The sequence below is a fragment of the Doryrhamphus excisus genome, chromosome 20, assembly GCF_030265055.1.
Source record: "Doryrhamphus excisus isolate RoL2022-K1 chromosome 20, RoL_Dexc_1.0, whole genome shotgun sequence".
In the NCBI taxonomy this organism is placed as follows: Eukaryota; Metazoa; Chordata; class Actinopteri; order Syngnathiformes; family Syngnathidae; genus Doryrhamphus; species Doryrhamphus excisus.
The window spans coordinates 215,105-229,942 of NC_080485.1; the positions used below are offsets into that span (position 1 = coordinate 215,105).

General features: G+C 46.7%; 1 protein-coding gene across 2 annotated transcripts in view; it reads left to right on the plus strand.

Moving 5' to 3' along the window:
• Window positions 1–14,838, plus strand: part of LOC131108124 (cGMP-dependent protein kinase 1) — a 56,799-nt gene that overhangs the window by 28,068 nt on the left and 13,893 nt on the right. For both annotated transcript variants that reach the window (XM_058058921.1, XM_058058920.1), the window contains exons 4-7: window positions 7,376–7,481; window positions 8,933–8,996; window positions 9,737–9,814; window positions 10,866–10,960. In XM_058058921.1, coding sequence (XP_057914904.1) covers window positions 7,376–7,481; window positions 8,933–8,996; window positions 9,737–9,814; window positions 10,866–10,960 — 343 coding nt within the window. The remainder of the gene's footprint in view (window positions 1–7,375; window positions 7,482–8,932; window positions 8,997–9,736; window positions 9,815–10,865; window positions 10,961–14,838) is intronic.

Below are 14,838 nucleotides of genomic sequence, written 5' to 3' on the forward strand. Positions count from 1 at the left end.
TACCCATACCCATTCTGATATCCATACTGATATCTATACCCATACCCATACTGATATCCATACTGATATCTATACCTATACCCATACTGATATCTATACCTATACCCATACTGATATCCATACTGATATCTATACCTATACCCATACTGATATCTATACCTATACCCATACTGATATCCATACTGATATCTATACCTATACCCATACTGATATCCATACTGATATCTATACCTATACCCATACTGATATCCATACTGATATCTATACCTATACCCATACTGATATCCATACTGATATCCATACTGATATCTATACCTATACCCATACTGATATCCATACTGATATCTATACCTATACCCATACTGATATCCATACTGATATCTATACCTATACCCATACTGATATCCATACTGATATCTATACCTATACCCATACTGATATCTATACTGATATCTATACCTATACCCATACTGATATCCATACTGATATCTATACCTATACCCATACTGATATCTATACTGATATCTATACCTATACCCATACTGATATCCATACTGATATCTATACCTATACCCATACTGATATCTATACTGATATCTATACCTATACCCATACTGATATCCATACTGATATCTATACCTATACCCATACTGATATCCATACTGATATCTATACCTATACCCATACTGATATCCATACTGATATCTATACCTATACCCATACTGATATCCATACTGATATCTATACCTATACCCATACTGATATCTATACCTATACTGATATCCATACCGATACAGATACTGATAGCTATACCTATACTGATACTGATATCCATACCCATACCTATACTGATATCCATACCTATACCGATACAGATGCTGATATCTATACCTATACTGATATCTATAACCATACCTATACCGATACTACCGATACTACCGATACTACCGATACTACCGATACTACCGATAATACCGATACCTATATCTATACCCATACCCATACCTATATCTATACCCGTACCCATACCTCTATCTCTATCTTTATCTCTATCTCTATCTCTATCTCTATCTCTATCTCTATCTCTATCTATACCCATACCCATACCTATATCTATACCCATACCCATACCTCTATCTCTATCTCTATCTCTATCTCTATCTCTATCTATACCCATACCCATACCTATATCTATACCCATACCCATACCTCTATCTCTATCTCTATCTCTATCTCTATCTCTATCTCTATCTCTATCTATACCCATACCTATATCTCTATCTCTATCTATACCCATACCTATATCTCTATCTCTATCTATACCCATACCCATACCTATATCTCTACCTCTATCTCTATCTATACCCATACCCATACCTATATCTCTACCTCTATCTCTATCTCTATCTATACCCATACCCATACCTATATCTCTATCTCTATCTATACCCATACCTATATCTATATCTCTACCTCTATCTCTATCTCTATCTATACCCATACCCATACCTATATCTCTATCTCTATCTATACCCATACCCATACCTATATCTCTATCTCTATCTATACCCATACCCGTGGTGCAGGGTGCCTCCAAAGGTGAGCAGTCCTTCAGCGTCTTCCAGGTGTGACATGAGATGAGGATGTTCTTCCAGAGCGTTTCTATGCAAATGAGGCGTGTGTTTGTTTGTGTTCACTTTGTGTTCAGATGCAGGAGTTGCAGGGCAAATAAGGACACGTTTGTGTTGCTTTCACAGTCACGACAATGATTAGCCTTAATCAGCATGTGCTTTCAATGAGGTGCTAGCATCAAATCGATGGGAATATTTGGAACGTCGGGTTAGGGTTAGGGTTAGGGTTAGGATTAGGATTAGGATTAGGGTTATAATTTAAAGGCACTTCAAACTTGCCGGACTGCGCTGCATGTCTCCACCATGGTTCATGTGAGGATCGATGGCTGACGGATGTATCTGATATCAGGTATCTGATATCAGGTATCTGATATCAGGTATCTGATATCTGGTATCTGATATCTGGTATCTGATATCTGGTATCTGATATCAGGTATCTGATATCTGGTATCTGGTATCTGGTATCTGGTATCTGATATCTGGTATCTGATATCTGGTATCTGATATCAGGTATCTGATATCAGGTATCTGATATCTGGTATCTGATATCTGGTATCTGATATCAGGTATCTGATATCTGGTATCTGATATCTGGTATCTGATATCAGGTATCTGATATCTGGTATCTGATATCTGGTATCTGATATCAGGTATCTGATATCAGGTATCTGATATCAGGTATCTGATATCAGGTATCTGATATCTGGTATCTGATATCAGGTATCTGATATCTGGTATCTGATATCTGGTATCTGATATCAGGTATCTGATATCAGGTATCTGATATCTGGTATCTGATATCTGGTATCTGATATCTGGTATCTGATATCAGGTATCTGATATCTGGTATCTGGTATCTGATATCTGGTATCTGATATCTGGTATCTGATATCAGGTATCTGATATCAGGTATCTGATATCTGGTATCTGATATCTGGTATCTGATATCAGGTATCTGATATCTGGTATCTGATATCTGGTATCTGATATCAGGTATCTGATATCTGGTATCTGGTATCTGATATCAGGTATCTGATATCAGGTATCTGATATCAGGTATCTGATATCAGGTATCTGATATCTGGTATCTGATATCAGGTATCTGATATCTGGTATCTGATATCAGGTATCTGATATCAGGTATCTGATATCTGGTATCTGATATCAGGTATCTGATATCTGGTATCTTCCAGGAGGCCGATAGCGTGCAAGCGCACGGCTGGCTTGGCAAGGCTTCATCCTTCCCAAGCCTTCCAAAGCCATCCCGCATGCCCGCCGCATGTCTGGCAAGCAGCTGGCATGCGTCTACTATTATGGGATGTTACTGATGGGCGGCGTCCAATGAGAAGCGGGACGGCTTGGAGGGAAAGCAGCTCAACCGGCAGCTAAAAATAAAGCCCTGGCTGATAAATGAACGTGCAAACGTCATTTCCTTCCATTAGGCTGAGAGATCAGAGGCTGATCAGGTTATTCAAACACATTTCCTCCCGCTTGATTGGCCTTAATGAGGGGCCAACCAACAATGGCTATGTATTTATGGCCAATGGGGGCCATAAATGGGGGCCATAAATGGGGGCCATAAATGGGGGCCAAAGGGGGCTATGTGTGCCACAGCCTCCAAAACCAGCCAGCTTTCTTCTTCTTCTTCTTCTTCTTCTTCGTGTGCATCATTAGTTCCACTTCCGAGTGATACCTCTCACTGCTCATCAGGAAAGGTAGCGTCACGGAGCCTGGTCATGTGATCTGTCTGGTTTAACTTGTTCATCGATCGGGGGGGGGGGGCTGCTTGGGACTTGAGGAATGGGAAGCTCTTCTTCCACATCCCATTCATTGTGCTCTCAGGCCATTGAATGCATCACAACGGTTGAAAGAACAGAGGGGGAGGTGTGTGACCCCCCCCCCCCACAAGGCTGTCCTTTCATCCCCCCTGAAAAGACTCCAAAAAACAACACCTTTGCTACCAGGCGTGTCATGACCGTTGTTCCAGCTCAATGGAACGCCAACGACGGCGTTCCACATGAACGAGTGGCGTTGGCTGGCAGAGGTCTCACTCTGTTTTAGATTCCCTCGTTTATTGTAGGGAATTCCCAAAATAGCCTGCGTTAAGTGAAATCAGTGAAGTCGCCAACTTGATTAATTTATCTTCGTTTACCGTCAATCAGGACACAATTCTTCTTAAAGGGCCAGACTGCATTTTTAGGCTGAGAACGTGTTCTTAAAAGGCACTGGAAAAAGTGAAGCAAATGGAGGGAACGCTGGACACGGCAAAAGTGTTCAAACTCAAAGAGAAGAAGTTTGAATATGCAAATGACTTAGATAGCAACTTTGAATGGTTGCTTCCTATGCCACATTTTTAGTCGCCCATTCAGAAGCCTGAGCCATCAACCCGGCGCCACGCCATCCTCTCCAGCTAGCGTCTTCACGTGTTTCCAAGCGAGCTCGGAAAAGGACCACAGGCCTTAGCGTCACGGCCTCATCCGAGCGTTTCTTGAAAATTCTCAGTTATGGGAGCTGTTTTGAATGTTAACACGATGTCATGATGCCCCGATATCGGCCGGACAACGATGGCGTTTTACCGTGAATCAGCTTGGCCGCAGGAAGAAGCGACAGGACGTTGGGTGGAAAGTCTCGGGAACGGAAAGGAAGCCAGCAGAGCTCAACGCTAACAAAGTTGCTAAGCAACAGCGGCTGTGCGCCAGCTCCCTCTAACAAGAGGAAAGGTAATGCACTTAGCGCCAAACAGGAAATAGATGTGACAAAATAAAAGCAGAGCAGGAAATACAGTGGGAGAGAGCGCAATCCGTGATGCGGGACAGGACGTAAGTGACAGGAAGTGGCGTCTGTGACCTGGCCTACTTTCTCACGCTGTGGTTTTGTGGAAATGCAATCTGACCTCCTCGCTGCTGCGTTTAATGACTTTAGGGAAATGGAGCCGCACTCCTCCAGCTGGCGGCCATGACAGCCTCTGCACTTTGCAAGAACAAGCACAACTCCTCCGCTCCAGTCCTCCTGCGGAGGAAGCTGCACAGGTCTCCTTTGATGAGGCAAAAACAACAATTGAAATTCCACGGCTGATTATAATAATACACCAGAGTGAGACCTCTTCATGTGGGCGCTCATTAGCTGTGGAGATCCAGCTTTGTAATCATCCCAAAGTGCTAACAGCACCACCTCTCTCTCTTTCATGACGGAACATTCTGCTCAGTCCCGGTCTCCGCCAAATCCATCCTTCCTTTCTGCTCGTTAGGCCTTTTCCTGAAAGGCTTTCTTCTGGCTTCTGATTGGCTGATGTGTGCTGCACCACAACAGCATGTTTTTTGGCTCAAGTTGTTTGCTCACTCTTTTTCGTCTTGTAAATCTTTCCCTGCTGATTATGACTTCATTCCCATATTCCCAAGCTTTATTCTTTGGGCAGCACTTCCTTTCCCAAAAGGTCCATTTTGTTCATCCGTCCATCCATCGGACTCACCACGACGTGAGGAACCGCTGTCCTTGGCGAGGGCGGGGGCATTGGGATCAAGCACGAGCACTCACTCGCTGCCAAATTAGAATCCAATCGTTCCTCTGCTGCTCTGTTCTACAAATCTCATTTCTTGCCAGCATGAGCAGATGTGATGGAGTGGAATGAGTCCCGCCCACTTTTTGGCCTCCATTTGCGACTTCGTGATGGAGATTGACGTGGCGGTGAAGTCTCCATGTCGGACGCGTGTGCAGACCTGCACAAGAGGTGCCACCACACGCTCGGCGCAGCTTTGGTGGTCGGCAACGTGGCGCTCACGGGACCGTCGATCTACACTGCGTACCTGCTGTGAAGTATATTTATGTAGTATTTACTTTCTCTTGTCCCTGGAATACTCACGGAGACAGCCGAGAGCCGTCCAAACATCTTCAAACATCTCCCCTGGGCTTGCTGCTATTTAGAAAGTGTCTAAATACATTTATAAAGTCTTTCAATATACGAGGGCCTTCATTTATTTTGTATGTCGCTGAAGCCTAAATTATTTATAAGATGGCCGCTTTTGGAGGCAAAGTGACTTTTTATTTATGGAATGTGTCTGCCAAGGATGGCTTGTTTAAGATATCCATGAAACATCTTGGTCCTTTTCATTGTTCTTCTTCTCTTGATGCTAACATGTCATACTTTGGTATTTCAGCAGAACTTCCTTCCTGGAGCCTTCATGTCACGTAAGGATTGGGAATGATGGCGACGGGAATGATGGCGACATTAAAAAAGCGCTTTTCCTTGAATGTGAAATAGTCCACCTGAGCTGAGGCTCCTGGCTTGTTCCACAGCTGCTAGAACCGTAGGTGGGCCTCACCTTGCTCAAGGGCCGGTCTGAGCGGTGCTAGCTTGAAGCTAATTTGCATTGAGAGTCCCAGGTGACGTGTCTCTACTAAATGTGCGGCGGCGTCCACTTACACATGAAACGCTACAAAAAGCCCCAGAAACAAGCCAAACACAACAAGGTGTTCTCATTTCCTGTTATCCTCCTTCCGTGTTTTGCAGCGCCCCCGAACACGGAAGCCCGATAATGAGGCCGTGTTAGCACGGTAACGACACCCAAGCTAACGGGGAATAATGAAGCAAATAACGCCATGAACTGACTCAGCCACAGCAACATGAGATGAGCGTTTGGGCCCCGCGGAGGACCATGGAAGCTAGCTTTAATGGCGCAGCAGCAACCCGGCCTGCCCTCCACGCATAAAACATCCACATGCACAACTCCGCCGTGCGGTCCTTCCTGGCGTTCCTGCAGCAGCAGAAGGACAATAGTCTGGTTTTCAAGTAGACCGGAGATTCTATTCTAAATGCTCCATCACTATTCACTCCACCCAGCTACCAAGCTAGCTAGCATATGGCCCTATAATAAACACAACACTAAACATACCTTTATGGGACCCCTGCTACATAGCTGCACCCCCCCCCCCCAACGCTGGGAATCCCTCATTGATGCTTTGTTTGTCATAGAAACCTCTCTTCATGATACTTCATGATACTCAGTGGTTGCATCAGAAAACAAAGCTTACAAGTAGTATACAGAAATATATACGTACGTATGTATATGGACATATGTTAGAACTTACAACAACATATAAGACATCCATATATAACACATAAGGCATACATGTACAACATGCATAAATATAACACGTGTGTTTATAGCATATAAGACGTGCATATACATATAAGATATAAAACATACATATATAACATAAGACATATATATATATATATATATATATATATATATATATATATATATATATATATATATATATATATATATATATATATATATATATATATATATATAACATACAAGACATGCATATATGGGGGGGGGGATATAGGGGGGGCGTCAGGTGAGCACAAATGAGCTCCAAACTCTTGCAAGACGTATTGTGAGAAACAATAAGAGCTTTTAGTTTTGATATTTGGGCAGCAAGAGAGGGAAAGTTAAGAAGATGACCTTCCTACATGACCTTCATTAGGTTGGGTGAGTTCAAGCGAGTTAGGCATGTGTGGAATTCCAGAAGTAGCTGCCAATAACCTGGACCACCACGTCTGCACGCTGGTCCATCTCTGCAGGCCTGAACAGGAAATTCTAATTCACTTGGGTTCCTGGGGTTCCTGGGGTTCCTGGGGTTCCTGGGGTTCCTGGGGTTCCTGATGTGCATTTCAAGCTGCCACGGTATTTTATTGACTTTGCACGGGAATCAAACATGCATCCTTCTTTTTCCAGCGCTGACAAACGTGAAGCTGTGGGCCATCGACCGCCAATGCTTCCAGACCATCATGATGAGGACGGGCCTCATCAAGCACACGGAGTACATGGAGTTCTTAAAAAGGTAAAGACACAACAACCCAACCATCTTCCATCTCTCCTGCACTCCAGGAAGAACATCTGACATCTGCACCGCCGAGGCGGCGTTCCTCAGTCGGAGAGCATCCAAGCTGGGCGGGGCTCCGCTTCCCTTTCACGTTCTTCCTGTCTTACTTGACACGTCCGTCAGAAATAACATGCAGTAGATGGCAATAGCTTGACTAGCAAGCGTGCTGCTAATGCTAGCACTGCTGATGCGTCCATCCTGGTCTTCAGCCATGCTAAGCTAGGCGGCATGTCTGACGTGTCCTGGGTCTTGGTTTCCTGAACACCTCTCCAGGAGATGTCCGGGAGGCATCCTGACCTGATGCCCAGGATCAGGGTCCTTCTGGCTCCTCTCCATGTGGAGGAGCAGCCCTTCTCCTCTTGAGTTTCTCCTGCATGACATGAGAGAACTCATTTTAGCAACTTGTACCCGCCATCTTGTCCTTTGGTCTACCAAGGTGTTACCATGTCACTAGTTCATTTTATAGATATATATATAGTATATTATATATACAACGTCAGCCTGAAATATGCATATCAAATATTTGGGGAATTTTCACTAGATTTTAAAGAACCAAAATGGGAGTAAATGTCCAAGTGCAGGATCTTTAAAGGATAAAGGAAAAGTGTACCTTGGTTGGAATGTTGTCTACCATCCACAATCCTAATGGGAGACATTTTAAAAAGAGCTAAAAGGAGGCAGCTAAGAATGCACGTGATGGGACGCACCTATTCCACCTCCTTCATATGAAGCACATTGTTCTTATTATTCTTATCCACATGGTTCCACCCAAGAACTACCTTACTGGCGTAGTGACACCTCACACACCACAGTGACTAGCGACTAGCCGGCTAGCGACTAGCCAGCTAGCGACTAGCGACTAGGCTAGGTGAACAGGTTCCTACTTGGACTGGTGGCCCCATGGAGTGTTACCGCTTAGATGAAACCAATGCTGGCTTCCATGCTGGTCTCTACGTTGTGGTTGCTCCAGCTCCGCCATGGAGATCAGCAACCATGAGATGATTGAGATCAGGAGAGTAAATCATGGAAAATAGAAGGGGGGGGGGGGGGGGGGGGGTGATGGCGTCAAAGCAGGAGCAGGGCCACATGCCAAGATAAGCTCTTTGTTCACCCATGCGGATTATTTCCCTCTGATAAACATTGGGGGCTTTCATTTGGCCGTGTGATGTTCAAGGGGGCTGCGGCAAAGCAAGCGTGGCTGCAATGACAGCCTTTTCCCGCCATTTGTTCAATCTTGTCACATGATGGCCGCTAACCAAACCTGCATCCATCTTTGTAAACACGCTGCAGCATACATAATAACATCATAAGCATGCAGGCCTCGACCTGCAGCATCCCTTCCTGCATGCCGCCTCCTGAATCCTCTCATCCACCACACAAACATCTTCTTCCACTTCCTGTTCCTGCAGCGTCCCCACCTTCCACAGCCTGCAGGAGGACATCCTCAGCAAGCTGGCCGACGTCCTTGAGGAGGTGAGGACTCCTCAGTAGACACCATGCATGCAGTACACTGTACACGCACAGTGTACTGCATGTACACGCTTATACACCAAACAAATGTATACAATACGAGTATATTCATACGCACATATATGTATATTCATACCACACTGAAAGGAAGGGGAAGATGCCCTTCATATACGTCATACTTACTACATACATTAGAGATACACCATATGACTTCCTGCTTCTGAAGACCCTTATGGTGCCCAGAACTAAGAACGTTGGAAAATGTAGATGGACGTATACTTTGTGTATATTTGGACTTCAGAAGGACTGGAACATATGAGGATTTGTTGATGAGTCTCCATGAAATACTATGACATTACTACTAGCACGCGAGTACTACCAGGAGAAGCAGAGTACAGAGGGGCAGGAGCCACCTCCTGTGGCCCAGCAAGGTGCGCTGTATTCGGGCACCTGCTCCGAGCAGCTGCTGTGATGCCATGGAGGTTCTGGCCCAGCTTTTGCACGTTCAAGGCTGATGAGGTGTTTGTGTGTCCGTGGACAGGATGGACCTTCATGATGGTGATGTGCATATAGTCCACAATGTGATGAAGAATGCTAAGATTGACGTTCAAGTCCCTCTGTGTCATGAAAATGAACTCACCCCCCCCCCATAGAAAAAGAAAAGCATTTCATACCTGCCACAAAAGGATGAGCTGACATGATGGTATCTCCCAACCCTTCCTGAGCATCTTCTCGTCCATCAGACCCACTACGAGGACGGCGAGTACATCATCCGACAGGGGGCCAGAGGAGACACCTTCTTCATCATCAGTAAAGGAAAGGTGAGGAAGGACGTCTGGGATGGATTATTTACCTCCACCTCCTCTCATCCTCACCCATCCTCACCCTCAGCCTCATTCTCACCCTCACCCTCATTCTCACCCTCACCCTCATTCTCACCCTCACCCTCACCCTCATTCTCACCCTCACCCTCACCCTCACCCTCAGCCTCACCCTCATTCTCACCCTCAGCCTCACCCTCACCCCCATTCTCAACCTCATCCTCTTCATCCTCATCTTCCCCTCATCCTCACCATTGTGTTCTAGTTAGAAGAACACTCACACAGGCAAACCAACAAAGTGCTAAATGATATGTTGGAGTGTGACAGTGACAAAGATGAAAATGTTGTGTTTCCTTCAGCCACTCCACTCCACACACACACACACACACACACACACACCTACACACACACACACACACACACACACATACACACACACATACACACACACACACACACACACAACCTTTTCATAAGTCTTTCCCTCATGTTCCCTCCAACAGAGAAGGTAAGATGAAGTTTGTACGGTGGAGGATTCTATCTTAGTACTTCCTGCTACACACTTGAAGACATCTGTTGCTATTTTATGTCGAGTAGGGCCTGCGGGGGGTCGGGGTGGGGGTCATGTTCCTGGACCAGCAGCCATGCTCTGTCTGGTGTGGCGGAAGCCAAGATGGAGGCAACAACAAGGTTTGAAGGTTGAAGAAAAGCCACACAGAGATGGCCGAGGGGGGGGGGGCACCAATCAATCCAAACTAGCAAACCCTCCTGCTAGCTTGATGCAAGGGGGAGGGGGCATGGTGGACAGGAAGTGAGAGTGCTGCGCTCAGGTCATAGGTCACATCAGCTCCTCCTGCACGCTTCCAACTAACAGCACACTTGAACACACCACATGGTGCTGCGTTCGCTGCCACACTAACGGAGGACGACAGGAGGCTTCATGCGCTAGACACACGCCACCCGCTAGTCATGTGATCCACAGCCGCTGGAGCGCACGCTATTTACACGTGTGTGTCATGTGTCTCACTCTGCCGTGTCGCTGTCTGGCCAGGTGGACGTGACCAGGGAGGACCCCCCCAACGGCGAGCCCGTCTACCTGCGCAGCCTCGGGAAAGGAGACTGGTTCGGAGAGAAGGCCCTGCAAGGGTACGTTCCATCCTACCCACGCTGTCTCTTCCCATTCCCATCCTCCGCTTCCCAGCAGCCGGCCGCTCTCCCCTCGGACTTCCTCTCATCCCGCCCTCATTTCCTCCTTTTCCCATCGGAACCACGCTTTTACTTTTATTTCTTGGAGGAATTTGTGGGCCAAAACGTAATTCCAAGTGCGGTTGGCGATGGCAACATCATGGCGTCAGGAATGGCAGCTGGAGAACGCCAGCACGGCGGCAAGTGAGGATGACTTCACACAGCCAAGCTCGGAGGATGAAGGTTGCTACGAGGAACGACTACACACAAGGGCAGCATGTGCCGCAAGGCATGCTGGGAAGCCAGGAGGATATCCAACATTATTAGTGCTACGTTTACTAAGATTGCCGCTATCATTAGCTACATTCATGGCAGAGGGCGTGGGTTCGATTCCCTGCCAGTGTTACGCAAGGGCGCAGAGCCTAAAAACTGGTTCATGCTCCGGAGTCACTGTGGCGATCCCGACCGGGAAAAGCTGGAATGCTTTGTCCAACCATTTAGTCTTTCATTTTCTACCGCTTATCCTCATTGGGGGGATGGGGGGGCTGGAGCCTATCCCGGCTGTCTTGGGGAGAGGCGGGGTCCACCCTGGACTGGTGGCCAGCACTCCTTTCCAAGTTCCACGTAGAACCTCCTGAAGCTCCAACTGTGCTAAGTGGACATTCTTGACCTTTTTCAGCTGCTTTGGCATCTTGATGATTAGTGGATGTGAATCTAAGGTCTATAAGATATAAATATGTATATAAATATGTATATAAATATGTATATACGTATATATATATATATGTATTATATAGTCTATGTGCTCCTTTCCACACACAGCAGGCAGACGTGTTGACGTGATTCGGTCACCAAAAGAGTTTTACCACGAAGACGTTTGTCCTGAAGAAGACTTTAGTAGAATCCAAATCTTTTCTGTGGCGTCTGACAGGCGGCTGGTGCCCTGGAAGCTATTTTTATGGTCAGGCTGGGTCTTAAACTGAGGGAGGGCAGGAGAGGAGGAGTGGGAGGAGGGGGGAGGGACAGGAGCATGCTTGACAAAGGAGTCGGATAGAAAGGAGCTGATGGGAAAGAAGGAGATGTCGCCATCTGGTGGTTGCTCCTAGAACTCCAAGCAAGGACCTTTACCTAGACTGCGTACCTGATCCCGTACCGGAGCTGCCATGATGACCTCCATGGATGATGAAGAATGGTCAGTTTGGATGAACAGGGTGTGGACCTCAGCCACGTTCCTGGTTGTGATGTCCGGCGCCGAGGACGAGAGCTCAGCTTGCTTTGGCGGCGACGTCCATCCCTCTCTTCTTTGTTAGGACTTGAACTTTGTAGCCAATCAGAGAACACGTGAAGACCATGGCATCTACTGCTGGTTTAGCCTCTGGAATGAAGAATCATGACGACACAAAGACGCCCCTGGTCGGCGGATCCAGCTCCGTGAGTTCATCCTGAAGACGGCTTTGCCTTGTGGTCGACTTTATTGCAAAGGTTACCTGCTCAACTGCACCCTCTAATAACCGTGATCTTGTGACTGGAGATCTTCTGACAGTGGACCTTCTGACAGGAGATCTTCTGACAGTGGACCTTCTGACAGGAGATCTTCTGACAGTGGACCTTCTGACAGTGGACCTTCTGACAGGAGATCTTCTGACAGTGGACCTTCTGACAGGAGATCTTGTGACAGGAGACCTCTGAGAGGAGATCTTGTGACAGGAGACGTCGTGACACATTTCAAGCAGAGCCTTTGCAAAGCTCTCCTGAAGATGGTGGTCACTGACGTGATTTATTCAACCCCCCCAGGCTGCTATTATGGTTATTATTATTATCATGAGCTTTATTGTTTCCCGCGTCTTTTCATTGGCCGCTTTGATGGTCACGTCTCACCAAAATGTAAATGAGGACGGCCGGCAGCCATCTTGGAGGCTTTTTGATCACAACGTTCTCTTCTGCATTAATGACAAACTTAACCCTCAAAGGGAAGCTCATCTTTCATCTTTGAGGAGAACATGTTTACAAATGGCCGAGTGTGTGTGTGTGTGTGTGTGTGTGTGTGCGTGTGTGTGCGTGTGCGTGCGTGTGTGTGTGTGTGTACCTGCCATAGAACGATGAAGGTGCCACGGACGCCATCTATATGTGAGGTCCTGAAGTGCGAGATGATGTGCAAATCCATCTCCACCTTGGTGGACGTTTTGGAGATGGTTGAATAGCCGCCTTTCTCGACCCAGTGGGCGTGTCCCAGGACGTGCATTCATTGGCTGCCTCTTTTGTAGGATGCTATTATTTTTCACGGGGAACAAATCCCAACCGATGAACGATCCCTGGTTTGACTTGAGAGGTTGTGCCACATGTTTGAGGCAGATGGCCGCCTTACATTCTGAGTCTGTAAGACCGTGAAGAATGTTCAAATCTTACATGGAAAGACTGTCAGGTGGTGACAGTTTAACCCTGGAACGGACTATTGTTTATTTTCCTGGTGTTCCGAGTGTTCCACTTGAGAGGTTGCGGTGTGTTTGCGTTCCTTCCTTCAAGCTTTGCTCCCAGGACGTTTCCAGCGATAATCCCACGTTGGCGCTTTTATTTTGGAAACATATCAAGCACGCTAAGACCAGCGTGAACAGGAACAATGTTTCCCAAGGGCCCCCGGATGATATTTAGGGAATGGATCAGGGTGAAGGATGTAAGGATGCAAGTGAAGAGGGGGGGGGGGGGGGGGGTGTTAGCAGCTAACTCCGCCAGAGTCAGCTGCGGCTTTAGCGCCAAATTCTCAACATAAGCAACATCTTCATGAGCATCTGCTGGCCTGAGCTGTCAACTGCATGTCCCGCGTCTGATGGCAAGTATGGCTGGGAATATTCCGGGAATATTCTCATCCGTGGAGGTCAGGACCCTGAATGGACTCTTCAGGTTGGCTTCCAGGACCTTTGGCCTCTCATCCCAGCTGCCTTCATAACTTCATGCTCAATGACTAGATAGGACAGCTCTAGTCTAATTCATTTCAATGACTGGATAGGACAGCTCTAGTCTAGTTCATTTCAATGACTGGATAGGACAGCTCTAGTCTAGTTCATTTCAATGACTGGATAGGACAGCTCTAGTCTAGTTCATTTCAATGACTGGATAGGACAGCTCTAGTCTAGTTCATTTCAATGACTGGATAGGACAGCTCTAGTCTAGTTCATTTCAATGACTAGATAGGACAGCTCTAGTCTAGTTCATTTCAATGACTGGATAGGACAGCCCTAGTCTAGTTCATTTCAATGACTAGATAGGACAGCTCTAGTCTAGTTCATTTCAATGACTGGATAGGACAGCTCTAGTCTAGTTTAATTTCAATGACTAGAATGTTGTCTTTTCACTGTGACTTTTTCTGCGATGAAGAGGACTTGACATGTTAGCATGTTAGCATGTTAGTGTTGGCGTTTGGTGACAGTCGACTGTATTATTTTTATGTCACCCTTCCCAGGGTGGCAGATGGCCGTCAAATTAGCTTGTTCATTTCTGCCAGTTGCTAATCAAACTCCCGCGTATCCACCCAGGACATTGTTGTCCCGGCGCGGGTCTCCTTTGAGTGTCTGAGCTCACCCCCGAGCCGGACCCCACCCGTGTTGCCCACGTCCGTTTTGGGCTCGGCCAGCAACTTGATCCCCCTAAGTGTGCAAATGAGCCATCCGGTTGCGGCGCCTTTTCAGCGCCGTGGCGCGCTAACTGGTTTTGACGGCCAGGCGTCCCGACCCTCTCCAACACATCAAACCCTTGAGGTCACTCAGACGGGATTCATGCTTATGTAACCATTATTTAGGTAAATACAGCCCCCCGTTGTTTGTGTTGTGTTGCCGCGGCGACGG